Source organism: Scyliorhinus canicula, chromosome 11, assembly GCF_902713615.1.
Source record: "Scyliorhinus canicula chromosome 11, sScyCan1.1, whole genome shotgun sequence".
Taxonomy (NCBI): domain Eukaryota; kingdom Metazoa; phylum Chordata; class Chondrichthyes; order Carcharhiniformes; family Scyliorhinidae; genus Scyliorhinus; species Scyliorhinus canicula.
In genome coordinates this window covers 169,768,301-169,794,376 of record NC_052156.1, presented here as the reverse complement: position 1 = coordinate 169,794,376, position 26,076 = coordinate 169,768,301, and the positions used below count along the sequence as shown (strand labels likewise).

Here is a 26,076-nt window from a genome sequence, read left to right as displayed (position 1 = left end):
AAAGAAGGGTAATCCCTTCCTGGTTCCTAAAAATACTAACCCTTACCCTAAACTAGCTGTGTCCCTGTTTGGGTAAGGAAAGGAAGGGTAACTCGCACCCAGTCCCTGACCCTAACCTGGGTATTACCAATTTTCTTCTTAATACAACTACAGTCTAATCTTTGCTCCTCACTGTCTATTTTTCCTACTTTCTATTTGTCTTATTTCTAAAATACGTGGTCGGATTCGAGAGACAGAGAGATGACGCAAAGTCTATGCGGAAAAGAATGTTGAACATGCGCCAGCAAAGAGGCAGATGCTTCGGCGCTGTATCCCTTATTGGGTGCAGAAATACGGGTAACCCCCATCTGTCCAGAACCTAACAACCTAACCCTAACCCTAACCCTAACCCTTACCCATTCCCTTACCCTAACCTGGGTATTACCAATTTTCTTCTTAATACAACTACAGTCTAATCTTTGCTCCTCACTGTCTATTTTTCCTACTTTCTATTTGTCTTATTTCTAAAATACGTGGTCGGATTCGAGAGACAGAGAGATGATGCAAAGTCTATGTGGAAAAGAATGTTGAACGTGCGCCAGCAAAAGGCAGACGCTTCGGCGCTGTATCCCTTATTGTGTGCAGAAATACGGGTAACCCCCATCTGTCCAGAACCTAACACCCTAACCCTAAACCCTAAACACTAAACCCTAACCGTACTCCTAACCCTAACCCTAACCCTAACCCTAATCCCTAACCCTAAACCCTAAACCCTAACCCTAACCCTAAACACTAACCCTAACCCTAAACCTAAACCCTAACCCTAACCCTAACCCCCTAACCCTAACCCTAACCCCTAACCCTAACCCCTAACCCTAACCCTAAAAATTCGATGGAACGATGCAATTTTAGGCAAATAATTGTCTCCTAAATTGTTCAAATATTTTGCGGCGCACACTCTGTGCACAAATGTTGCGAGCCTTCAGACTCGCCGCCTTGCGGCAGCAAGACTCCTCTCTTTCCTCAAGTGCCGCGATAATTCTTTGACACTTTTTACAAAACCCTAACCCTATCGCACCCTGACACTAACCCTAACCCTAAACCCTAACTCTAACCCTAACCCTAAAAATTCGATGGAATGATGCAATTTTAGGCAGCAAGACTCCTCTCTTTCCTCAAATGCCGCGATAATTTTTTGACACTTTTTACAAAACCCTAACCCTATCGCACCCTGACACTAACCCTAACCCTAAACCCTAACTCTAACCCTAACCCTAAAAATTCGATGGAATGATGCAATTTTAGGCAGCAAGACTCCTCTCTTTCCTCAAATGCCGTGATAATTTTTTGACACTTTTTACAAAACCCTAACCCTAACCCTTGACCCTGACCCTAAAAATTCGATGGAACGATGCAATTTTAAGCAAATAATTGGCTCCTAAAATGGGCTATTAATTTGCGGCGCACACTCCTTAACCCTAACCCTAATGATGACAATCAGCTCTACGATGAGTTCTGGTGCTCCGCATCGTTTGACAATGTCTGACTCCTGCCCACGGTAGCACTTCCCACCATCTACCTGGGTGATCCCTGCATGCGAGCTGGCCATTCCATCACACAGTCCCAGTGAACCCTTGCAGTGGTGGAGGAGGTGATGGGGGCGTGGGCTTGGCCCAAGCTCCCCAGTACAGCCATCGCTAAACGCTCACCGATTTGGTGTCCCACCCACATCCCTCCCTCCACCACCCCCCTATCCCCTGCTCCAAATACCCCCTCTACAGCCAGCCCAGCATGTCCCTCACACCCTTTTGACAGAGCACCGGGGCAGGTTGTAATGTTGTGAACAGGTGTGTATTGCGCCCTAACTCCTGTCACTATCCTCTGTGCTTATCCTGTGCCATACATCTCAGTGGATCCCCAGGTAGTACATCAGGAGTGGAGGCGGTCTTCTCCGATTCCCATCCTGGGACCTTCAGCCCATTTGGTGGCTGTCTCCTGGAGCCACCAGGCCTGGATGGGCCCAACTGCTGCTCGGGGGACCCAGGTGGCGTGGTGCCACCCTGTTCTGCCCACTGCCCATGTCAGGGGCTGGAGGCACCAGAAGGACGCTTCTCATTGCGGGTTTGAGCCATCATCTGTCGTGACGTCAGCCGCGCATGTGCGGATTGGAGCCGGCCAACCTGCGCATGTGCGGCTGATGTCACTTAGGTGCCGCCGTCGCGTCATTCTCGGTGCGCCACCTTGATGCAAGCGTCATGGCCCGGCGGCCGAGAGTTACGGAGCACTGCTCCTTGCCCTTCAGGTGGGGTGAATAAGGTGAGAGGAGTGGCCTACGAGGCCATCGCGAAACTCAGCCGAGTTCACGACGGCCTTCCCGGTTTTTCGCGGGAGAGGAGAATTCCATCTAGAGTGTTAGTCGGTCAGATGAATGCAGCCCCAGGGGTGGGTAGCTGGTGGCTCTCGTGGCCAGGACACCCTTTTTCATGATACTCTTCAAGAATATATTGACAATTTTTACAATCCCTATCCCTAACCTCGTAATCCTGACCCCTGAACAATTTCTACAATCCCCTAACCCTAACACTCCCCCTAACAATTTTTACAAACACCTAACCCTAAGAATTAGATGGAATGGTGCAATTTTAAGCCACTGACAGGCTCTGAAAAGTTGCTAATTTTTTTCAGCAAACGCTCTGCGTGCAGAAGTTGAGCCTCTGGGCACGCAGCCTGGTGGCAGCAAGGCATCCGTTTTGGGGTTCCTGATGGCAGCAAGAAGATTCAACCAAATAGTCCAACTTTTCTCCCCACAGACGTTGCCAAATCAGCTGAGCATTCCCGGCTTTTCGGTTTTATTTATATAAATTAATCCTGATTAATGAGTACTTTGAGAGTCAAATAAAGAATTGAATATATTGTTTTTTTCAATATTTAATGTTGAGGGTAGGGTAACAGCCTTTTATACAACACTTTGTATCTAGTGTCCCTGGAAACCCCCTGTGTACAATCACAAAACTATGACATGATCTTTACATAGAATAAGATTCCAGACAGATTTACAAGCAATAATTTTACAGGAATCATGAGGAACAATTCCCTTTATTTATACAACCTTCATATTGATTCCAGAGAATCTGGAAGCAATGAAAAATAATCAACTTGATTTACAAATTTAAGATAGTGAGCCACACACAAAACATGCAACATCTTACAAATGAATTCAAAGTGTGGTAATACATGACATATTTTCAAAGTCAGGGACAACTGCAATTTATTTTCATAAACTAAAGAAGAGGTTTGCTGTACAGGTACTGAAAGGTTGATAGCACACAAGCAATTCAACCATCACTGAACACCTGGAACAGTTAATATAGCTTTTGTTGATATTTTAAAATGTTTATTTTCATCGTTTTAAAGTTTTTTTTAAACAACCAGTACATTGTTCACATTCACATGCTGAATGTCAGACCAAAAAAAAAATTTCAAAACCTGCTGTAGAAAAGAAGTTATATTTACATGGTACAAAGGGACTACTTTATTCACATCAGACACATGTTTTATTCATACCTAAGACACTAGGACACTCATCCATCAGGTAGGGTTTAATGGGCGTAGGATTCACTGAAACAGACAGCAAACTGCATTAATGCAACAATATGGCATAAAAAAACTGTGCCCTTTCTGCAAGTCAACATAGGCTGTATTCCAAAGTATTTAAATATAATTTCAACAGTTTTATTACCAACAGCACTCACAATTATTTCAAGACAGATTTTTGTCAAACGTCCAATAAATATGAGACTATTCTCAAATAATCAAAACCAGAAGCATTACAAACACAGATTCCAGATTCTTGAATCAGGCTGGCATCTTTCAATAAAGGCAAGCAAAGTCATATTTCTACTTTAAACTAATCCCTGCTTTGCTCTTGACTTTTATTCAATCAGGAATGTATTTGCACTGTTAATTTTAATCATTTTCCATTGTCATTCTGTCATTTATAAATAAAAGAATAATTCTGAAGATAATTTAGTGAAATGTAACCTCAGGATGTACATTATTTTGATGCCTGCCTTATCCACCCAGAAATAAAGACAGCCATCTGCCATTCATGTCTGCTGGCTTAACAGCAAGAACCCATATCAGGAATGGTGATAGAAATGACCTTTAGGACATGCTGTGAAATTACATCTGTGTTTTAATTATTTTCTCAGTTCCTAGTTTCTGTAAATTAATTTTTTATTTAAATGTAGCAATTTTGGATTGAAAATTATTGGCAAGTAACACAAATCCTATATTATGTTATGGTTATAGATCTAAAAGGTTCCATTAATAAAACTTATGTCACCCATTTTCATCATCTTTTGCAGACATAACATAAGCTGCATGGGAATGCTAAAACCAGGCAGCCAGTGAGATGTTGGACACAATCGTATTGAGATTTTATGGGTACAATTTGCTTTTTTACTTTGACATAAAGCCTGTGCAGGCAAGCAAAAGGCATAAAATGATGGATTACAAAAGGATTTTCCATGGTAACTGGTTAATCTATTTATCAGCCACCATTTTTATTACAGAGAATACATTTAATATAGTATCAGAACAACCATTCTGCTGTCAAATCTGTACACGTATTAGAATGCAACATGATAAGAAAACATGTATACAATGTGCTTTTACTCACTTCTTAGTCTCAACCTAGTCATTTTTTGATTAACAAATGCATCCAAAATTTGTAGTCTGTTTTGCATAGAGTACCTCCAGTCGTCAAGTGTATATATATATATATTATATATATATGTTCCAAATTCTTCACTGAATAATTTGTCTTAAGGATGAACGCTTTCTTCCTCTATCTCCCTCCTCCACAAACCCAAAACCTATACAGGCACACATATATACAGAATTTAAGATATATATTCTGAGTAATACTAAGCAACAATGGAATTCAATTAAACATTCATGGTTACAATAGTAGGAAAATTAATTGAACATGCACATGTCCTCAGCAAGCTCTCCGAAACTATTAGCAAGTAACGACTGCAAAATAAAATTTATCTTTGGGCAGAAGAAAAGATATAATAACTGCTGCTAACTGGTGATGATTAGAGGTCTTCCAGCATGCTACTATCTGCTTTTTCTATATACTGGAACCATAAAAGTGGACCTTCATTATATATGAATGTTTCTGATATATGCTGACGACCACTTAATCACTCTACTCAAACAGCACACATCTGCAGTTTAGCAAATCTTTCACCTCTGCCAATAGTTTGCTTAAAAAAAGGCTGAAATTCTGGGAAGGAAGCAAGAGGCCTGGTGTTGGATTTAATAAGTGGCTTAGAAAATGCCAAATTTAAAAATAATTTATGATTACCACCAAGTTTCCTGCCAAACAATTTATCTCTTCCTATAATTTAGATTATCTTCACAATTTAACATTAAACCTGCCTTTTTATTGATAAACCGGTACCTTTTTTGCATATGAATCATATCGTCCTTCCCCTGAGTATGCCATAAAAATACAGTAAACCACACAAAACCTTCAGAAGTAAATGAAGTACAAATGTCGCAAGTCTACATTCAGCCTCAGCAGAAATAAGGTCTGAAATGCATGTTCTAGTATCTCTGATTCACTAAACTTTTTCCTTGCTCCTTCCACAACCAGTTTTGTTATAAAGGAATAGAAGCCCAAATACATTTATTTCAAACGTATCTTTTTTGAACAGTACAATTCATAAGAATATTTTCTTACCATCATTATTACTGCAAGTTTGAGTATATGACTGAACATCAGAAAAATACATTGACATTTTCACCTGTAGAGATGGCTCTTAGACAGTAGAATGTGTTGCATGGCTATGTCAGCTCACCTAACTGGACGAATCTCGCCTTTAAACCATACAAAGGATAACATTCCATGACCAGATCTCATTTGTCTCACCATACTTGATGCACCAGCACCTGCCTAAAGGTGTATGTTAATCCTCTCAATACTTTATTTTCTTTATATTTATACACATTGAGAATGGTCAGGATATTACAGCTTGGTTTCTTCACTTTAAATGCTATCACTCTGAGCCATGTAAAACTGAACTATACTACACCTTGGTGAGGCATGATAGCTACAGTCCAAACAGATGGGAACACATTTCCTTTGGCCTTCTTGAAGAACCTAGCTATACAAGAAGACAATCAAAGATCTGGATTTATGTTTTCCACATGATGATGGTGTCAGTTTTGTAGATTAAAGCCAGGTGCAGCTCCTCGTTGGCTTTCTGTTGAGCTGACTAACAATTTGTGCCAGTTAGCTATTCTTTTCCTTAAATCCACTTTGTCAAGCCAGATGTATGCTTCACCAATCAATGTCTTCCTCATGAACTTCCCACCATTAGAAATCAACAAAATCTAAAGCAGAAAAATCAAGAGGTTAATTCATATTGAAGTATCCAAGTTACAGCTTATTAAGTGTGTAATACCTAACGCAACACTGCATTAGGGGAGCAGCGATTCAGCACTCTGTTGTATAACATTTTCCAGCATTTTAGAATTCCAAGAACTAAATTCACAAGGAACAATATATCATAAAGCCGTTGGTAAAGAAAGAAATAGAATAACAGAGGTAAGATTTACCTGCATTTGTTTAATCAAAGAAGTTTTCAATTTATTTGCAAATCTCTCAAACATGATTTGCATGAGACTTCCTTGGAGAACTGTAATGTCTTGAATGCCATCTCAGTAAGAATGATTCCAGATTAGAAAGATCAGTTTCTGCTCTGCAAAAATGATTCCACTCCACCATGGATAGTAATTTGAAAACTCTTGCTTTCTGTTGAAGGAGTTACTGGTCTGTCATGGGTAAGTATGAATTTTTGACTATTTTCACAGACAGGTAGAATTAAGGACCCTTGGCAGGGAAGACACAACCATGGAATGGATTCTAAGCTAACCATTTTGAAAATAGGGAAATACGACGCTTGTTTCTCCTGCATAGATGACCAAAAGAAAGGATTCAGGCGGTGAGGAGTGAAGGAACAGGAAGGCCCCAAGGTTCAATGACTCACTGTGAACCTTTTTCCAGGCTGTGAGTAACAGATGGACATCAAACCTTTTAATAGAAAGAGAAAACCTCCCACCATAACCAGAGCAGTCTGAATGGAGGTAGCAGAGTAGACTGGGGATCATTGGGAGAATGTGGATTCAGTGCACAAAGAGGATCAATGATATTTTAAGATAGGGTAAGTACACCCCCATTGTGTAAAAGAGGGAACACAGATGATCATGAGAAGGCTCCTTCTGGGTAATGCCTTGTTTATCGCTCAGAAGTGTGAGGTAACATGATGCACAAATGACACTGAATGTGGCCAAAGGCCTTTGCAAAGGGGAGTGGGGTGGGAGTGGGGGGTTGGGGGAAGAAGAACTGCTGGAGCTCGCAGTGAATGACTGGAACTGTGGCAGAGGCAAGATTGGAGCAAGGACTCAGGTTGGTGAGATAGTACGTATTATTTACAGTCGAAAGAGAGAGGTGTTAAAAGGGCTAAGGGGAGGATGTGCGATGCCTGGTATACTGTAATGAATGATGGTTTATGCTTTCAAATGCTCCCATGGATTAGGGAGGAAACAGTGTTGCATCTAGAAGTTGTTCAGTGCTAACCAAGAGTAACATCTGACTCTGCATGTAGTTTTACCATAGTGGAAGGTTGTGCCTTTGCACACAACATAATGTTGACCATAACCTTCCCTTTCTTTTTGTCCCCTGCACATCAACAGCCTGCGAATGCTGGCCCTGATGGACTGACACTGGGCTCCGAGGAGGAAGGGGAAGCCTTGGAGAGTGTAGTGGTACATCATTTCCCTCATAACAAGCACCATTGCCGTAACTGGCAGCTCTGCAGGGATTAGAGAATGCAGTGGCGCATTCTTTCTCTCACACCAAGCACCTGTGCAGTTACAGGCAGCTCGGCCTGGTATCGTGCCTCAGAGCAAGAGGAAGCACAATCTGGTGAAGGCACTTCACAATCAACAAGCAACTGGTGGAGAATTGGATGGTGCATGTCTTGGACATTCAGAGGATTATTCACAATGATCCAGAGGCTGAATCTGAGTCAAATGATGAGCCTCTGGAGTTGTCTATTTGGCTGCAGATACTGGACATCCAGAACAAGGTGCGTGGAGATTTGGTGGAGATACCAAAGGGGTTGTGTGTTCTAGCACAGACTTTGAAGGTATCAATCCAGACAATTTGCACTGCAATAACCCACTCTTCAGAGCGCAAAGTTTCCTCCATGGACAGACTAGGGACTGCTCTGGAGTTGCAGACCGATCAGATTGCAAAAGCATTCATGGGGATATGCTCTGGACCTCCACTCCATCACTCTGGCTCTGTGCTCAGAGCTGAGAACCAGGGTGACAGAGGACTGGGATCCTGGATCAAACCCGGGACCTCGGTGCCGTGAGGCAGCGGTGCTAACCATTCCCTCCCCATTTCTTGATATCACATGGAGTGACTGAAATTGGCTGAAGATTAGCATCCGTGATGCTGGTGTCCTCTAGAACTGGCTGGGATGGATCATCCACTCGCAATTTCTGTTTGAAGATTGTAGCAAATTATGTAATTCTACAAATCTAAAATTCCATGACACACAGAGAAATAAGCTCTAAAAATGGAGATAATTAATTGAGCAGTCAAGTAGTCTCATGATCTGTAACATGCTCAGATATAGGTGCTGGACAGAACATTACCTGGAGGGAGTGGCCAGCTGTGTTCAGACTAAAACGAAACGTCTCATTAAATGATGGCTCCCGGTCGTGTCTGCAGACCCGAGTCTTTTTCTTAAACATTCGCTTTTGTGTTGAAATGTTTACGACATATAATTTTACATACAGGTCTGTGAATAAAGAAAAGGAGATACTTGCATTTATATCACACTTTTTCTGACCACTGAACATCTCAAAGTGATTTACACCAATTGAGTACTTTTGAAATGTTGTCACAGTTCCGATGTAGAAAACTCTACAGCCAGTTTTCACACATAAAGCTTTCACAAGTGTGTGAAATATGATAATGACGAGACAATCTGCCTTTATAAAGTCAACTGAGGGATACATATTAGCCACGGCTCTCGCTCTTTGTTGAAAGTGACATGGGATGCTTCACAGCTCCTTGGCAGCATGGTAGCACAGTGGGTAGCACAGTTGCTTCACAGCTCCAAGGTCCCAGGTTCGATTCCTGGCTGGGTCACTGACTGTGTGGAGTCTGCACATCCTCCCCGTGTCTGCGTGCGTTTCCTCCGGGTACTCCAGTTTCCTCCCACAGTCCAAAGATGTGCAGGTTAGGTGGATTGGCTATGTTAAATTGCCCTTAGTGTCTAAAAAGGTTAGGTGGGGTTCCGGGGATAGGGTGGAGTTGTGGGCTTAAGTGAGTGCTCTTTCCAAAGGCCGGTGCAGACACGATGGGCCGAATGGCCTCCTTCTGCACTGTAAATTCTATGATCAACCTGAACAGGCAGAATACAGTTAATAACATGAAGGGTTCATTCAAGTGCAGTACTGAGTAACATAGAATAGTACAGAGCCAGGTTTGATCATTTGTCAGTCTTAATTTGGAAGATGTCAATGAGTGAATTTTGGGGATATTAAAGTTAGCCGTGGCTTTGAAGAAAAGCAGAGTACACAATTATGCTCATTGTTCAGTGAACCCTGCTGAACATTGCGTGGATTGGCTCATATTCAGGTCCAACTGTGCCTTATATGATGTGGAGATGCCGGCGTTGGACTGGGGTGAGCACAGTAAGAAGTCTTACAACACCTTAGGAAGGAGCAGTGTTCCGAAAGCTAGTGTTTGAAACAAACCTGTTGGACTTTAACCTGGTGTTGTAAGACTTCTTACTGTGCCTTATATGGCAGATAGACTGCTGCTACTAAATTTCACAAATTATCTGTAGTTTGTCTGATTTCTCATTGGTGTTATGGCAACTGATGTGTTATCTGTGCTGGTCTAACATCGACTGCAACTGGATGCAGTAAAACGAGAAACAGGCTTCCGACACAGGAGATGGTCCAACACTGGTTGATTGCTGTACATAATCTGCTGTGGGTTGATAATCTATAAACCTAACTGATAACCTCCTCCTGACTTGACCAGATTAGCTATCACATAGTGATGATGTTCATTGGCCTGTGCACTGTGACTATCTCCCTAGCCGTGTCCTGTGAGAGAGAGAGAGCCTTAATGCCCTGTGGGCTTTATAGTGGTGATGTCCTGTCTGATGATTGGTTGTTCTGTTTCGTGTGTGTTCATTGGTTTTCCTGTGTGTCAATCACTGCCTGTCTGCATCTCATGATATACACGAGTGGATGTTATGACATCTCCCACTTTTAAAATAAATTTTGGAACGTGGCTGTATATGCATGCATAACTATGTACAAGTGGTGAAATGAATGAACATATGTACATGGGAAGGTGTCTATCGTGCAGATACAGAGCAAACTGAACAAAATTTACATGATTTAAGTCTATAGATTCAGTCTTTGCGGTGGGCAACAAATTCTTGTTGATCACCGCAGAGGTGGAGGGGGGGATGCCGGCACCTGGACAGGCGGGATGGCTGACATCTCAGTGGCCTTGTGGACAGGTGGGATCGCTGCCAGATCGTTGGCCTCGTGGTGCAAGACATCCGGAAAAGGCATGATGGCATGCGGAGAAGTGCGGTCGGTTGATGGGCAGGGAATGTTATGCAGCGCCCTCCTGTTGAGCCGTAAAATGAAGCCATCAGCCATTTGGACATCGAAAGACCTGGGAGAAACCTGTCGATGACAACAGCTGGGACTGACCAACCTCCCTCAGGCAGCTGAACGCGAACAACATCGTCTGGAGCCAGCGCAGGCAGATCCGTGGCATGAGCATCATACGTGATCTTTTGCTGGTCCCTGGATTGCTGCACCTTCTGCAGCACTGTGAGGTGGTCAAGGTCTGGAACATGGATGGCTGGAACAGTCATCCTCAGGTTGCGGTTCATGAGCAACTGCGCCGGAGACAAACGTCGACAGAGGGGTTGCCCTGTATGCCAATAGCGCCAGGTTGAAATCTGAGGCTGGGTCTGCAGCCTTGCACAGCAACCGCTTGACAATATGGATCCCTTTCTCAGCCTTCCCGTTTGATTGCGGGTAATGGGGACTGGATGTGACGTTACTAAAGTGGTAGGATCATGCAAAGTCGGGCCACTCTTGGCTGTAGAAACATGGACCGTTGTCACTCATTACCATGAGTGGTATCCCATGCCTGGCAAACGTCTCTTTGCAGGCTTTGATGACGAACTTGGACGTGAGGTCTGACAGTTTCACCACTTCCGGTTAGCTGGAGAAGTAGTCGAGCACGTAATCACGCCCATTGGCGCGAAAGAGGTCTATCCCCACCTTGGACCACGGAGAGGTCATGATCTCATGCTGTTGCAGCATTTCCTTGGCTGAGCTGGTTGAAACATCTGGCCTGTTGTGCAGTTGAGGACTGTGTTGGTAATGTCCTGGCTGATGCCAGGCTAGTAAACTGCCTGTCGAGCTCTGCGTCAACATTTCTCGACCCACAGGTGACCCTCGGGGATCTGTCTGAGCACCATGTTTTACATGCTTTGGGGAATGACGATTCTACCTGGCTCAAGAAGGATCCCCTCAACAACCGTCAGCTCATCCTTAACGTTGAAGAACTGGGGGCAGTGCCCCTTTTGCCAGCCGTGGGCGAGGTGTTGCATCACTCGCTGCAGTAGGGGATCTTTGGCAGTTTCTTCGTGTATTTGTATAACTCGTTCGTCAGAGGCCGGGAGGTTGCTGGCACACAGCTGCACCTGTGTTTCAATGTGGCGAATGAAGTCGCCCTGTTCACACGGTGTGGTGACGGATCAGGATAGTGCATCCGCGACTATCAGCTCCCTACCCGGTGTGTAGACGAGTTCGAAGTCATATCGGCGGAGACAAAGAAGAATTCGCTGCAGCCGAGGTGTCATGTCATTTAAATCCTTTCGGATTATGTGGACTACAGGCCTGTTTCCATCGTGAACTTTGGCAGGCCGTATACGTAGTCATGAAACTTGACTATTTCTGTCAGGAGACCCAAGCACTCCTTTTCGATCTGGGCATACCATCCCGAGGAAACGGAGGACTGCCTTTTTGTTCTCTGGGGTCTTCATGGCATTGATTACCAGCACCTTGTCAGCGTCAGGTTGAACACTTTGCTGTGAAATGTGGTCACTCAGAAACTTGATAGCGGATCTACCAAATGAGCATTTGGCCCTGTTGAGTTGGAGGCCGTTTTCATGTATCCTTTGGTAAACCTGTTTGAGGTGAGCGATGTGATCCTCGGGCATCGTGGACCAGATGATCACGTCGTCCACAAAGACTTGCACCCCCTCGATGCCCTCCATTATTTGCTCCATAATGCGATGAAATACTTCAGAAGCTGATATGATACCATTCGGCAGTTGCCGTCAGCGAGGTGGCTCGAAATACAGACCAGTGCAGGAAAAAACTGTACGACCTCCACAGGGCAGTCAGGGTGAGTACCCAGCACTGTGCCCCGGCACCAAACCCCCTACCACTGTCCGCCACACACGTGACTCGCCTCCCCACCCCCAGGGGGCCAGTTGCACCCCCATCCTGACCCACATGTCTGCACCCACCCATTCCAGCCACAATGGCCATGTGCCCTGGGCATTAATGCCATCAAAGACCTAACCCCTGGGCTACATGCGGTGGACCGTCTAACACTCTCACTGTTTGTGTCTGACCCCTCCTCCCCTCCCGCTGCCCCCCAGGACAAGGCTGCGAACAACCGCCAGGAATGGGAGGGGGACCACCTGACATGTGTCCCCTCACTGTGCCCTAGCAGCGGACACTGGACATGGTTGGCGGGCCGGAGGAGCGGGAAGTCGCTGACGAGGTGGTTGGCGTCACAAAGTAAGATCCACTGCCTGATTGCAGATCCTCACGAAAAATTTGTGCCCCCCTCACCCCAACCCCCCACGGCCCAAGCCCCCACATCCCCCTCACCCTACCCCCCCACACCCCCCATACCCTCACACTCCCCCCAACCTTCCATACCCCACACTCCACAACCCCCTCACCCCAAAACCCCACACCCACCCCTTCACTCCAGCACTCACCCCCCACCCCAACCCCCATGCTCCATGCCCCCACTCCCCCTCACTTCAACCCCCCTCACCCCAAAAACCCACACCCACCCCTTTCACCCCAGCTTTCCTCACCCCAGCCCTCACCACCTCACCCCGTCCTGTTTAACCATACATGCTGTCTTGTTACATGACCAGCCAGGGCCCCCCGCCCCCAGCCAGTGCCAGGGCCGGTGCCCCCAAAAATCTGAGCACCGATGGGGAGAGCTGCCAGAACACCAGCCCTCTGCCCGAGATGACCCAGGGGATCAATACCCAGGGGATCAATACCTAGGGGACCCTGGAGTTCGGGTCGGAGGAGGACACAGACTTTCTGTCTCTGCTTCTCCAACAGCCTCCACCATCTCACAGACACCCACCTCGGTCGGGCACTTTAGTGAAGAGGCTTCTGGGACACTCACTGGTGCTCCCCACACAGTCGTTCTGGTGCAGCAGATGGAGGTAGGAGCATCCGAGGGGCCGGACGGTCGGAGGGTAGACTGACCCCAGCAACCAGCTGTCGGCAAGACAGGTCCTGGGCTCCTGGAACATCCAGTCCCACCCATAGATCGGATACAGTCAACGACCCAGGGACTAGAGGAGGGGATGACGGCCGGCTTCCGGCACCTGCAGGCGCAGGTGGAGTAGTCCATCCGTGTCCAGGAGCTGGGAGTAGTGCCGGTAAATGCTTCCCACGAAGGCCGAAACCACACGGGTGGCGTCCGCGGTGGAGACAATGGGGCGACGGTGTCGGACATGGGTCAGCGTGTGCAAGGCCTGGGGCATTATGTGCAGGTGGGGGCCATGGCCTAGGACAGGGCTGCCCTCTCACAGGCAGCTATGTGCCAGAGCCACCTGAACAACACAGCGATGCTCCTCAGCATGGCCCAGTCATGGCAGGCCATGACTGAGATCATCGGCGCCATTTCACAGGTGCTGACCAGCGTCACACAGACCCAGAGGGAGGTGGCGCACTCCCTGTGCTCCGTGGTCGCTAACATACAGACTCTTGTCGATATCAGAGTGGGTATCCAGGACTGGCAGCGCCAGGTGGCAGGAGGGCCTCGGGGCTTGTCACCGCTCGCACCCCTGCCCCATGGAGAATCCCGGGTGCCACCGGGCACCCGAGGGAGGAGGAGGTGCTGGGGCCCGTGCCAGTGACTCCCGCAGAGGAGGTCCTGGAACAGCGCAGCACCTCGGACTCCCCCCGCACCCCCCCTCCTGTCCCTGATGCATCTGGTGGGCAGCGGGCAGAACAGGGTGGCACCACGCCACCCGGGACGTCTGAGGAGCAGTCGGGCCCATCCAGGCCGGGCCACCCCAGGAGACGTGCACCCAGGGGGACCCAGGTCGCAGGGCAGGAGTCGCAGCCGTCCACCTCCACTCCTGCTGTACCGTCTTGGGAACCACCTAGGCGTAGTGTTACGGCCCATAATCCCAGGAAGTTAGACACCAGTTAAGTTGGCACGGGTGCTGGCCACAGTTTATTTAGAGGGGCTAGGGCACAGAATGTATGTACCTCTTCACATTAAACACATGTTTACACCGTTGTAACCTGCCTCTGTGCTCTGTCTGATGGGTGGGGTGGTCAGGGATGGCCACTGGGAGTGAGGGGTGGTGGGCGAGTGAGGCTCAGTGGGCGGTCTGTGCAGCCCCCCTCCCCTAACTGTCCCCATCATTCCCTCCCCAGCTATTCGACAGGGCCGTGTGATGGACTGCCCAGCTCGTGTGCAGGGATCACCCAGGTGGAAGGTGTTACTGTGGGCATGTGTCAGACATTGTCTAACGATGTGGAGCATGGAACTTATCACTGAGCAGGCTGACATCACCTTCCATGCCATGGACCAGACCTGCTGTCACTGCTAACCCAGTGCTCCCAGCTCTTGGTGCAGCAGGTATATATAATGGAGTGGGGTGTGTATGTGGGTGGTTCAGTGGTGGGCGAGGTGAGGGAGGTCGGTGGTGGGGGAGGTGAGGGTGGTCGGTGGTGGGCGAGGTGAGGGTGGTTGGTGGTGTGGAAGGTGAGGGTAGTTGGTGGTGGGGGAGGTGAGGATGGTCGGTGGTGGGCGAGGTGAGGGTGGTCGGTGGTGGGGGAGGTGAGGGTAGTTGGTGGTGGGGGAGGTGAGGGTAGTCGGTGGTGGGCGAGGTGAGGGTGGTCGGTGGTGGGGGAGGTGAGGGTAGTTGGTGGTGGGGGAGGTGAGGATGGTCGGTGGTGGGCGAGTTGAGGGAGGTCGGTGGTGGGGGAGGTGAGGGTGGTTGGTGGTGTGGAAGGTGAGGGTAGTTGGTGGTGGGGGAGGTGAGGATGGTCGGTGGTGGGCGAGGTGAGGGAGGTCGGTGGTGGGGGGAGGTGAGGGTGGTTGGTGGTGGGGGAGGTGAGGGTAGTTGGTGGTGGAGGAGGTGAGGGTGGTCGGTGGTGGGCGAGGTGAGGGAGGTCGGTGGTGGGGGAGGTGAGGGTGGTCGGTGGTGGGGGAGGTGAGGGTGGTCGGTGGTGAGGAGGTGAGGGTGGTGGGGGGAGGTGAGGGTGGTCGGTTGTGGGGGAGGTGAGGGTGGTCGGTGGTGGGCGAGGTGAGGGTGGTCGGTGGTGGGGGGAGGTGAGGGTGGTCGGTTGTGGGGGAGGTGAGGGTGGTGGGGGGAGGTGAGGGTAGTTGGTGGTGGGGGAGGTGAGGGTGGTCGGTGGTGGGCGAGGTGAGGGAGGTCAGTGGTGGGGGAGGTGAGGGTGGTCGGTGGTGGGGGAGGTGAGGGTGGTCGGTGGTGAGGAGGTGAGGGTGGTCGGTTGTGGGGGAGGTGAGGGTGGTCGGTGGTGGGGGAGGTGAGGATGGTCGGTGGTGGGGGAGGTGAGGGTGGTCGGTGGTGGGGGGAGGTGAGGGTGGTCGGTGGTGGGGGAGGTGAGGGTGGTCGGTGGTGAGGGTGGTGTGGAAGGTGAGGGTAGTTGGTGGTGGGGGAGGTGAGGATGGTCGGTGGTGGGCGAGGTGAGGGAGGTCGGTGGTGGGGGGAGGTGAGGGTGGTTGGTGGTGGGGGAGGTGAGGGTGGTCGGTGGTGTGGGAGGTGAGGGTGGTCGGTGGTGGGGGAGGTGAGGGTGATGCGGTGGTGGGGGAGGTGAGGGTAGTTGGTGGTGGGGGAGGGGAGGGTTTTCAATGGTGAGGGGGTGCGGTATTGTGGTGTCTGTGACCCTGCCGAGCAACCCCCCCCAGTTAGTGAAACGTGTGTCAACTAGTGTGTCCCGTGCGTGCTGGCCCTGGCGATGGTGTAGTGTGGCCTCCCGTGCCTGGCCAGCCCCCATGTCCCGCTCATTGTCCCCCTCCTTCTCATCCTCCTCGTCTGACGAGGCATGCCCTTGCTGCTCATCCTCCTCCAGCACATCGCCCCTCTGCTGGGCTGTATTGTGGAGGACGCAGCAGATCACAACGATGCGGCCAACCCTCCTTGCCTTGTACTGGAGGGCTCCTCCAGAGTGGTCCAGGGACCTGAACTGCAACTTCAGCACCCCGAAGCACCTCTTGACAATGCCCCTGGTCGCATCATGGCATAATTGTAGCGGGTCTCCGCATCGCTCTGTGGCCTCTGTATAGGCGTCATCAGCCACGATCACAACAGGTAACTCTGTCGCCCAGCAACCAGCCCTGCAGCCAAGGGGAGTGTCCCTCGAACAAGCCAGGGATCACAGGTTATGCCATCATGAACGAGTCAACGAGTCATGTACACTATCCGGGAATCGGGTGCAGATGTGCAGGATCCTCATCTGGTGGTCACAGACCACCCGAACGTTCATGGAGTGGTACCACTTCCTGATGGTGCATCCCGGCGGCAGCAGTGAACCCCGCTGTCCGAGCATCCTGGTGGACGCGGTCCACAGGGTACTGAATGTACCATTCTGCCTGGGCAGACAAGGCGTCAGTGAAGGCACGGATGCATCGGTGTGCCTATGCCTAGGAGATGCCAGAAAGGTCCCCCCTCGGCGACTGGAATGACTCTGTCACATAAAAGTTGAGCGCCACCGTCACCTTGACGGCCACTGGGTGTCCTCCCCCACTCCCTTGTGGTGCCAGGTATGCCATCATGTGGCAGATGTGTCGGACAGTCTCCCGGCTCATCCGCAGTCTTCGTCAAAAGACGTGGTCGCGGTGGACGCTTGACTGCATCAGGCACCTCCTTGGCACCGCCACCACCTCCTCCTCCTCGCCCTTGTCCTGTTTCCCCTCCTTCTCCTCCTCCTCAGCCTGTCGGGCGGGCAGCCCTCCAGCCTGAGCGGCTGCCACCAGCCCCTCTGCAGCCCACTCCTCTGCTGCAGCCTCCGCCGCCTCTCTGAGCCGTTCCCACTGATGCTGCCACAGGGCTGCATGCAGGGCAGTGGCCATCGCCACGGCGGCCAACATCGCTGGTTGGTGACCAAATATTATGATCTGCAGGAGGTGAGGGGAAACCAGTCATCATGGCGCATGGACCCGTGCACAACCAGGTGCCATGGACTACATGGTGGCCCCGGTTGTCACTGTGTGCCCCTGCCACGCAAATCCCCCACTTCTGCACCACGGCCTTTGCCCCAGTCCTGGCGCCCATCCCTGCTGACTGGGCCACCTTTTGATTGCACTGCCCTCACTGGGGGGGGCTGCCATTGGTGTGGCCCTGAGTGGCCCCTCGATGGGTGTTACCGGTTGATTGGGGCAGCGGGGAGCAAACGGAAGTGGCACCCACCCAGAAGGCCGTTTTCTCTGCGTCCACCCAGGTGCTGGTGTGGGTGGCCAACAAGATGGTCACCGTAATGGCGCTCCTTGCATGTGCACCCCTGTCATGTTGGGGGCTCCCTGGCTGCTCAGACTGTACCCCCCCTTCCCCGGGCCCAGGAAAGGCCCCCCCACTACCCCTCCTCCCCGCAGAAAGCAGGACCAGTGTCCAATATGGGAGCCCACAGTCCCCCCAACTTCTACCTCGTCTCACAGCCTCCGAAGCCAGCACCCTGGCATCACAATTTTTTTATAGGTGGTTCAAAACACTCTATCGGGAAATCGGCCCATCTTGGATGCAGAATCGCTGAGGCCCCAGAGAATCGGTTGTCAGGGCAGATAATGAGGTGTGGGCAGCACGGAGGGTGCCACAATTTCGTCGGTTTGGGGGTCCGGAGAATTGAAAATCGGCACAAAACCGGTGTCAAGCCCGATTTCGGCATCGGAGCCGATTCTCTGGCCGATTGCGTTTTGGGATTTCGACGTGATGTCACAGAGAATCCAGCCCCTTGTCTCTGAAGAGACGTTAACGGCCTCCTGTGGGCGACAGTGATTACATTCAAGGGGAACTATCGAGAGGTCATCTATATTTCATAAGTGCGACGTGACCAATTGGTTGATTTGTTTGTGAGGACAATGGTCCCCATAATTCCACTTCAAAACTTAATGGTTGGAACACTGACAATCTGATGGGCTCCGCTGAGGGATACATACCGATTGTAAAAGCCAAAGTGGATAGTTGGGAGTCATGTGACAGGAACCTCCAGCTGAGGGAACCGATGCTCCTTATGGCTCTGTCCAGCTTTCAATGCCTAGCCTCATCTACATTGTTTCAATTGGAATTTCTGTACCATCAACTATAAAACTGATTAATCTGTGTGTGTCTATCTCATTGTGGAGATTGACTCTACTGGAAAGAGAATTATCTGACTGAGTTCAGCTTGCTGACCTCTGTGAAGGCATATACCATTGGACTCTGGACTCATGTGAAAAGGTAATTTTTGTCTCTGTGGTCTTTGATTTCTCCTCATGCTCTGTTAACACCCCTCCTGTTTGTAACACAGAGTATGAGGCACAAAAAAGTACTATCTCAGTCATGTCCAACATTGTTACTGAAAATAAAATGCCTTGCACAATTGAATGATAATTGATGGAAACTCTGTTTCGAGACAGTACCATATCTCAGACACTAAATAATGTTTGATCCCATGGTTGACCCAAACTCCCCAAGTGAAGATTTCCTTTGTGCACTTCATGCAACAAAATTCTCAACCTATATCTTCAGAATGTACCACGTGTAGCAAATCTTTACCCTGATGTTGTCACCTGTCAACATATCAGTCGACAGCAAAGATCAAAACTAACCAATATTTGCAGTGATTTTCTGACCCAAGTCGGCCCCGTTGCTGCTTCCAGTGAGAAAGGAGAGTTTTGCGCTCATCCAAAACACCACTCATTGCAGCAAGACGGGAGAGTCCCCGCTGCATGATCAGAGAATTCCAGCCATTGTAAAACAAATCTGCGAATTCCCTTTTCTTACAATGTTAATTTTCCAATTAAAGGGCAATTTAGCACATCTTTGGATTGTGGGGGGGGGGGGGGTGAGACACGGAGAGAATGTGCACCTGAGGCCAGGATCGAACCTGGGTCCTTAGCACCGTGAGGCAGCAGTGCTAACCAATGCACCGTCCATCTGCTGCTTGCCTAACCAAACTGCAATAGCCTGTCAGAAATGAGATGATGTTAGTACCAATGAATTATGCTTTTGCCATCAGTTTGATGAATTATTCCTTTGTAACAGATCCCTGTATTCATGCCTTCATATATGTTATAAACACCAAAGGGTTCCATTATTCTGTCTAATGTTAGTCAATACTGATACCTGGTAAATGATCAGGGGACTTAAATTTGTAGGTGATGTTTCTGCATTGAAGGATCTCCACGATGAGTTGCTCTCCATCTGTCTTCATTTCCCTCTTCAGTGCTATCTTGATTTCTCCCATTACTTGAGTTTTACCTGTGGATAGGCACAAAAACAAGGAAATATATTTCCATGAGAAGTTTCATTCTGTTTCCATAGAATCCCTACCGTGCAGAAAGAGACCATTCAGCCCATCGAGTCTGCACCAACCCTTCGAAAGACCACCCTACCTAGGCCCAATCTCCCATTCAATTTGTTTGCACAGAGTGCTGAATTTGGGTGCATTTGAGTGCTACAGTGAGAGTTTAGTGACTGAGGGAGTTAGGTGAGGAGGGAGTAAGGTGCTCCTTTCATTTCATTTAATTTCCTCAAAGAGCGAGAAGGGAGACAGGAGTTTACAGAGTGCAGCTGACTGGGAGCAGAGTCAGAGGGTGGAATTCCAGTTGGTCCACCGGGCAGCTATATTCTGTAAGTTAAGAGGGGATGGAGGCTAGGGTAGTTGCATGCTCCTCCTGTAGGATGTGGGTTGTGAGGGGTACCACTGGTGTCCCCGCTGACTATACCTGCGAGAAGTGCACCCAACTCCAGCTCCTCAGAGACCGTGTTAAGGAACTGGAGCTGGATGAACTTCGGATCATCCGGGAGGCAGAGGGGGTAATAGAGAAGAGTTACAGGGAGGTAGCCACACCCAAGGTACAGAACAAGAGTAGCTGGGTTACAGTCAGGGGAAAGAAAACGAACGGGCAGACAGTGCAGGGATCCCTCGTGGCCGTTCCCCTTCAAAACAAGTATACCGTTTTGGATGCTGTTGGGGGGGATAATCTACCGGGGGAAGGCCCTAGCGGCCAGGTCTCTGGCACTGAGTCTGGCTCTGGGGCTCAGAAGGGAAGGGGGAGAATAGAAAAGCAATAGTGATGGGAGACTCAATGGTTAGGGGAATAGATAGGAGACTCTGTGGTCGCGAGCGAGACTCCCGGAAGGTATGTTGCCTCCCGGGTGCCAGGGCCAGGGACATCTCGGATCGAGTCTACAGGGTTCTTAAGGGGGAGGGTGAGCAACCAGAACTCATGGTGCACATAGGCACCAATGACATAGCTAAGAAAAGGGATGAGGATCTAAAAAGTGATTTTAGGGAGTTAGGATGGAAGCTAAAGAGCAGGACAAGCAGAGTAGTGATCTCACGATTGCTACCGGTGCCAGGTGCAAGTGAGGCAAGGAACAGAGAGTGCGAGCAGCTGAACACGTGGCTTCAGGGCTGGTGCAGGAGGGAAGGCTTCAGATATGTGGATCATTGGGATATCTTCTGGGGAAGGTGGGACCTGTACATGAAGCATTGATTGCACCTAAACTGAGGGGCACCAATATCCTGGGTGGGAGGTTTGCTGGAGCTCTTCGGGAGGGTTTAAACTAGTTTGGCAGGGAGATGGGAACCAGAGCTATGGATCAGAGGATAGGGTAGCTGTTGAACAGGTAGAAATAGTATGCAGCAAGTCTGTGAGAAAGGATAGACAGTTGACAGGGCAAAGTTGCAATCAGTGGAATGAGTTAAAGTGTGTCTGTTTCAATGCAAGCAGTGTCAGGAATAAGGGAGATGGATCAGACCATGGAACTACGATGTTGTGGCCATTACGGAGACATGGATTTCATAGAGGCAGGAATGGTTGTTAGATGTTCCGGGGTTTAGATGTTTTCAGAAGTATAGGAAGGGAGGTAAAAGAGGAGGGGGAGTGGCACTGTTAATTAGAGATTGCATCACAGCTGCAGAAAAGAAGGTCATTGAAGAGGGTTTGTCTACTGAGTCCGTATGGATGGAAGTCAGAAACAAGAAAGGAGCAGTCACTTTATTGGGAGTTTTCTATAGACCAATAGCAGCAGAGAGATAGAGGAACAGATTGGGCGGCAGATCTTGGAAAAGTGGAGGAGTAACAGAGTTGTTGTCATGGATGACTTCAACTTCCCTAATATTGACTGGAACCTCCTTAGTGCAAATGGTTTGGATGGAGCAGATTTTGTCATGTGTGTCCAGGAAGGATTCCTGACTCAATATGTAGATAAGCCAACAAGGAGGAAGGCCATATTGGCCTTGGTGCTCGGCAACGAACCAGGCCAGGTGTCAGATGTCTCAGTGGGAGAGCATTTTGCAGACAGTGACCACAACTCCGTGACCTTTACCATAGTCAAGGAGAGGGATAGGAACACACAGTATGGGAAGGTGTTTAATTGAGGGAGGGGAAATTATACTGCTATTAGACAGGAGCTGAGGAGCATAAAGTGGGAACAATTGTTCTTGGGGAAATGTGCAACAGTAATGTGGGGGTTGTTTAAGGAGCACTTGCTGCGAGTGCTGAATTGTTGTGTCCCACTGAGATGAGGAAGGAATGGTAAGGTGAAGGAGCCTTGGATGACAAGAGAAGTGGAGCTTCTAGCCAATAGGTAGAAGGAAGCTTACGTAAAGTTGAGGAAGCAAGGATCTGATCGGCTCTAGAGGGTTACAAGGTAGCCAGGAAGGAACTCAAAAATGGACTGAGGAGAGTTGGAAGGAGGCATGAAAAAGCCCTAGCGGGAAGGATTAGGGAAAACCCCAAGGTTCTACACTTATGCGAGAAATAAGAGGATGATCAGAGTGAGAGTAGGGACGATCAGGGATAATGGAGAGAACTTGTATCTAGAGTCTGAAGAGATGGGGGAGGCCCTAAATGAATACTTTGCTTCAGTATTCACTCGAGAGAGGGACCTTGTTGCCCATGAGACCAGTGTGAACCAGGTTAATAGACTCGGACAGATTGATATTAAGAAGGAGGATGTGCTGGAAATTTTGAAAAGCATCAGGATAGATAAGTCCCCTGGGCCTGACGGGATATACCCAAGGTTACTACGGGAAGCGAGGAAAGAGATTGCTGCTCCGTTGGCGATGATCTTTGCGTCCTCACCCATCACTGGAGTAGTACCGGATGATTGGAGGGAGGCAAATGTTTCCCTATTCAAGAAAGGGAATAGGGAAAATCCCTGGGAATTACAGACCCATCAGTCTTAGGTCTGTGGTGAGCAAAATATTGGAAAGGATTCTGAGAGATAGGATTTATGATTATTTAGAAAAACATAGTTTGATTAAAGATAGTCAGCATGGCTTTGTGAGGGGCAGGTCATGCCTCACAAGCATCATTGAATTTTTTGTGGATGTGACGAGACACATTGATGAAGGTCGGGCAGTGGTTGTGGTGTATATGGATTTCAGTGAGGCATTTGATAAGGTTTCCCATGGAAGGCTCATTCAGACAGTTAGGCAGCATGGGATACAGGGAAATTAGGCTATCTGGATACAGAATTGGCTGGCCAAAAGAAGACAGCGAGTGGTAGTGGATGGAAAGTATTTCGCCTGGAGGTCGGTGACCAGTGGTGGCCCGCAAGGATCTGTTCTGGGATATCTGCTCTTTGTGATTTTTATAAATGACTTGGATGAGGAAGTGGAAGGGTGGGTTAGTAAGTTTGCCGATGACACAAAGGTTGGTGGAGTTGTAGATAGTGTTGAGGGTTGTTGCAGATTACAACTGGACATTGACAGGATGCAGAGCTGAGCTGAGAAATGGCAGATGGAGTTCAACCTGGATAAATGTGAAGTGATTCATTTTGGAAGGCCGAATTTGAATGCTGAATACAGGGTTAAGGGCAGGATTCTTGGAAGTGTGGAGGAACAGAGGGATCTTGGGGTCCAAGTACATAGATAAGAAGGTGTATGTTTTGTTGGCTTTCATTAACAGGGGATTGAGTTTAAGAGCCGCGAGGTTTCGCTGCAGCTTTATAAAACTCTAGTTAGACCGCACTTGGAATATTGTATCCAGTTCTGGTTGCCTCATTATAGGAAGGATGTGGATGCTTTGGAGCGGGTACAGAGGAGATTTATCAGGATGCTGCCTGGACTGGAGGGCATGTCTTATGAAGAAAGGTTGAGGGAGCTAGGGCTTTTCTCACTGGAGCGAAGAAGGCAGAGAGGTGACTTGATAGAGGTGTACAAGGTGATGAGAGGCATGGATAAAGTGGATAGCCAGAGAATTTTCCCCAGAGTGGAAATGGCTGTCATGAGGGGACACAGTTTTAAGGTGATTGGAGGAAGGTATAGGGAGATGTCAGAGGTAGGTTCTTTACACAGAGAGTGGTGGGTGTGTGGAATGCACTGCCAGCAAAGGTGGTGGAATCAGAGTCATTAGGGACATTTAAGTGACTCTTCGGTACATGGACAGCTGTAAGTTGAAGTGGTGTAGGTTAGGTTGATCTTAGATTAGGATAAATGGTTGACGCAACATCGTGGGCTGAAGGGCCTGTACTGTGCTGTACTGTTCTATGTTCTATTCCAGCAAAATCACACTAAGGGGCAATTTAGCATGGCCAATCCACCTAACCTATACTTCTTTGGACTGTGGGAGGAACCAGAGCACCCACAGGAAACACACGCAGACAGGGGAAGAATGTGAAAACTCCACACAGTCACCTGAGGTCGGAATTAAACCTAGATCCCTGGCACTGTGAGGCAACAGTGCTCACCACTGTGCCTCCGTGCACATTTATAAAGAGTCCATCAACATTGAGAAGTAACCCCATGGTAAAAAAAAACGCTGCGCATTACTAATAACAATGTGTTAATGTGTTTACATGCTCATCAATAATATTGCACAGCATGTTTTCGGCATTTTTCTTAAGAAAACCATGAGAAAGAATTACAGGAGCCAAAAGGGAAGGGAACTGAGACCGAGGTCACTGTATTTTCCTCCAGAACCACATGATTGAAAACGTGAGAGAGCATGGTTATATGAAGATCTGTCAGTGGCTATACAAGGAGCAGTGTGTTCACTTTCAGCCAGGCAGCACTTTCTCAGCTTTGAGAGCAGGAGGGTCACCTTGGTCTTAGCAGCAACAGCCAGGTCTCATGAAAGACTAAAAAAATACACCAGTAGATAAGGGGTGACCACACATTGCAATATATTTGCAGGAACATTGACCAGCATCAATTTAGATTTTAAAAAGACAATTTTTATATTTTTGGAGAAATTGATTCCACCTAAATATTTTCTTGGGAAACACTGAAATCAAATTTGTTAAACAGTTTTCTAACTAGAGAGGAACAATTCAAGCAGAATCCTGGAGAACTGGCATGTGCTAAATCTGCTATTGAGAGCAAATCTGCTCTGACGATATATGTGTTATTTTCAGCTTTGAATGGCAAAGAGTTCCACAGATTCACCACCCTCTGGCTGAAGAAATTCCTTCTCATCTCTGTTTTAGAGGATCATCCCTTTAGTCTGAGATGGTGTCCTCTAATTCCAGGTTTGCTACAAGTGAAAACATCCTCTCCATGTCCACTCTATCCAGGCCTCGCAGTATCCTATAAGCTTCAACAAGATCCCCCCTCACCCTACTAAAATCCAACAAGTAAAGGCCCAGAGTCCTGAACCGTTCATCATACGACGAGCTCTTCATTCCAGGGATCATTCTTGTGAACCTCCTCTGGACCCTTTCCAAGGCCAGCACATCTTTCCTTAGATACAGGGGTCAAAACCGCTCACAATACTCCAATGGGGTCTGACTTAAGGGAGGTGGTGTTGCTCTGTTATTTAAGGATGACATCCGGGCAATAGTAAGGGATGACATCGGTGCTATGGAGGATAAGGTTGAATCCATTTGGGTGGAAATCAGGAATAGTAAGGCGAAAAAGTCACTGATAGGAGTAGTCTATCGGCCACCAAATAGTAACGATATGGTGGGGCAGGCAATAAACAAAGAAATAACTGATGCATGTAGAAATGGTACAGCAGTTATCATGGGGGATTTTAATCTACATGTCGATTGGTTTAACCAGGTCGGTCAAGGCAACCTTGAGGAGGAGTTTATAGAATGTATCCGCGATAGTTTCCTAGAACAGTATGTAATGGAACCTACAAGGGAACAAGCGGTCCTAGATCTTGTCCTGTGTAATGAGACAGGATTGATTCATGATCTCATAGTTAGGGATCCTCTCGGAAGGAGCAATCACAATATGGTGGAATTTAAAATACAGATGGAGGGTGAGAAAGTAAAATCAAATACTAGTGTTTTGTGTTTAAACAAAGGAGATTACAAGGGGATGAGAGAAGAACTAGCTAAGGTAGACTGGGAGCTAAGACTTTATGGTGGAACAGTTCAGGAACAGTGGAGAACCTTCCAAGCGATTTTTCACAGTGCTCAGCAAAGGTTTATACCAATAAAAAGGAAGGACGGAAGAAAGAGGGAAAATCGACCGTGGATATCTAAGGAAATAAGGGAGAGT

General features: G+C 48.4%; 1 protein-coding gene across 4 annotated transcripts in view; it reads right to left on the bottom strand.

Annotated features, from left to right (window-relative positions):
* Positions 1-2,895: 2,895 nt before the first annotated feature.
* pcloa (piccolo presynaptic cytomatrix protein a) overlaps positions 2,896-26,076 on the bottom strand; it is a 543,385-nt gene continuing 520,204 nt past the window's right edge. For all 4 annotated transcript variants that reach the window (XM_038811990.1, XM_038811988.1, XM_038811987.1 and 1 more), the window contains 3 exons: positions 19,740-19,874; positions 8,719-8,864; positions 2,896-6,384 (listed from right to left, as the gene is read on the bottom strand). In XM_038811990.1, coding sequence (XP_038667918.1) covers positions 6,211-6,384; positions 8,719-8,864; positions 19,740-19,874 — 455 coding nt within the window. In that variant the 3' untranslated portion in view covers positions 2,896-6,210. The remainder of the gene's footprint in view (positions 6,385-8,718; positions 8,865-19,739; positions 19,875-26,076) is intronic.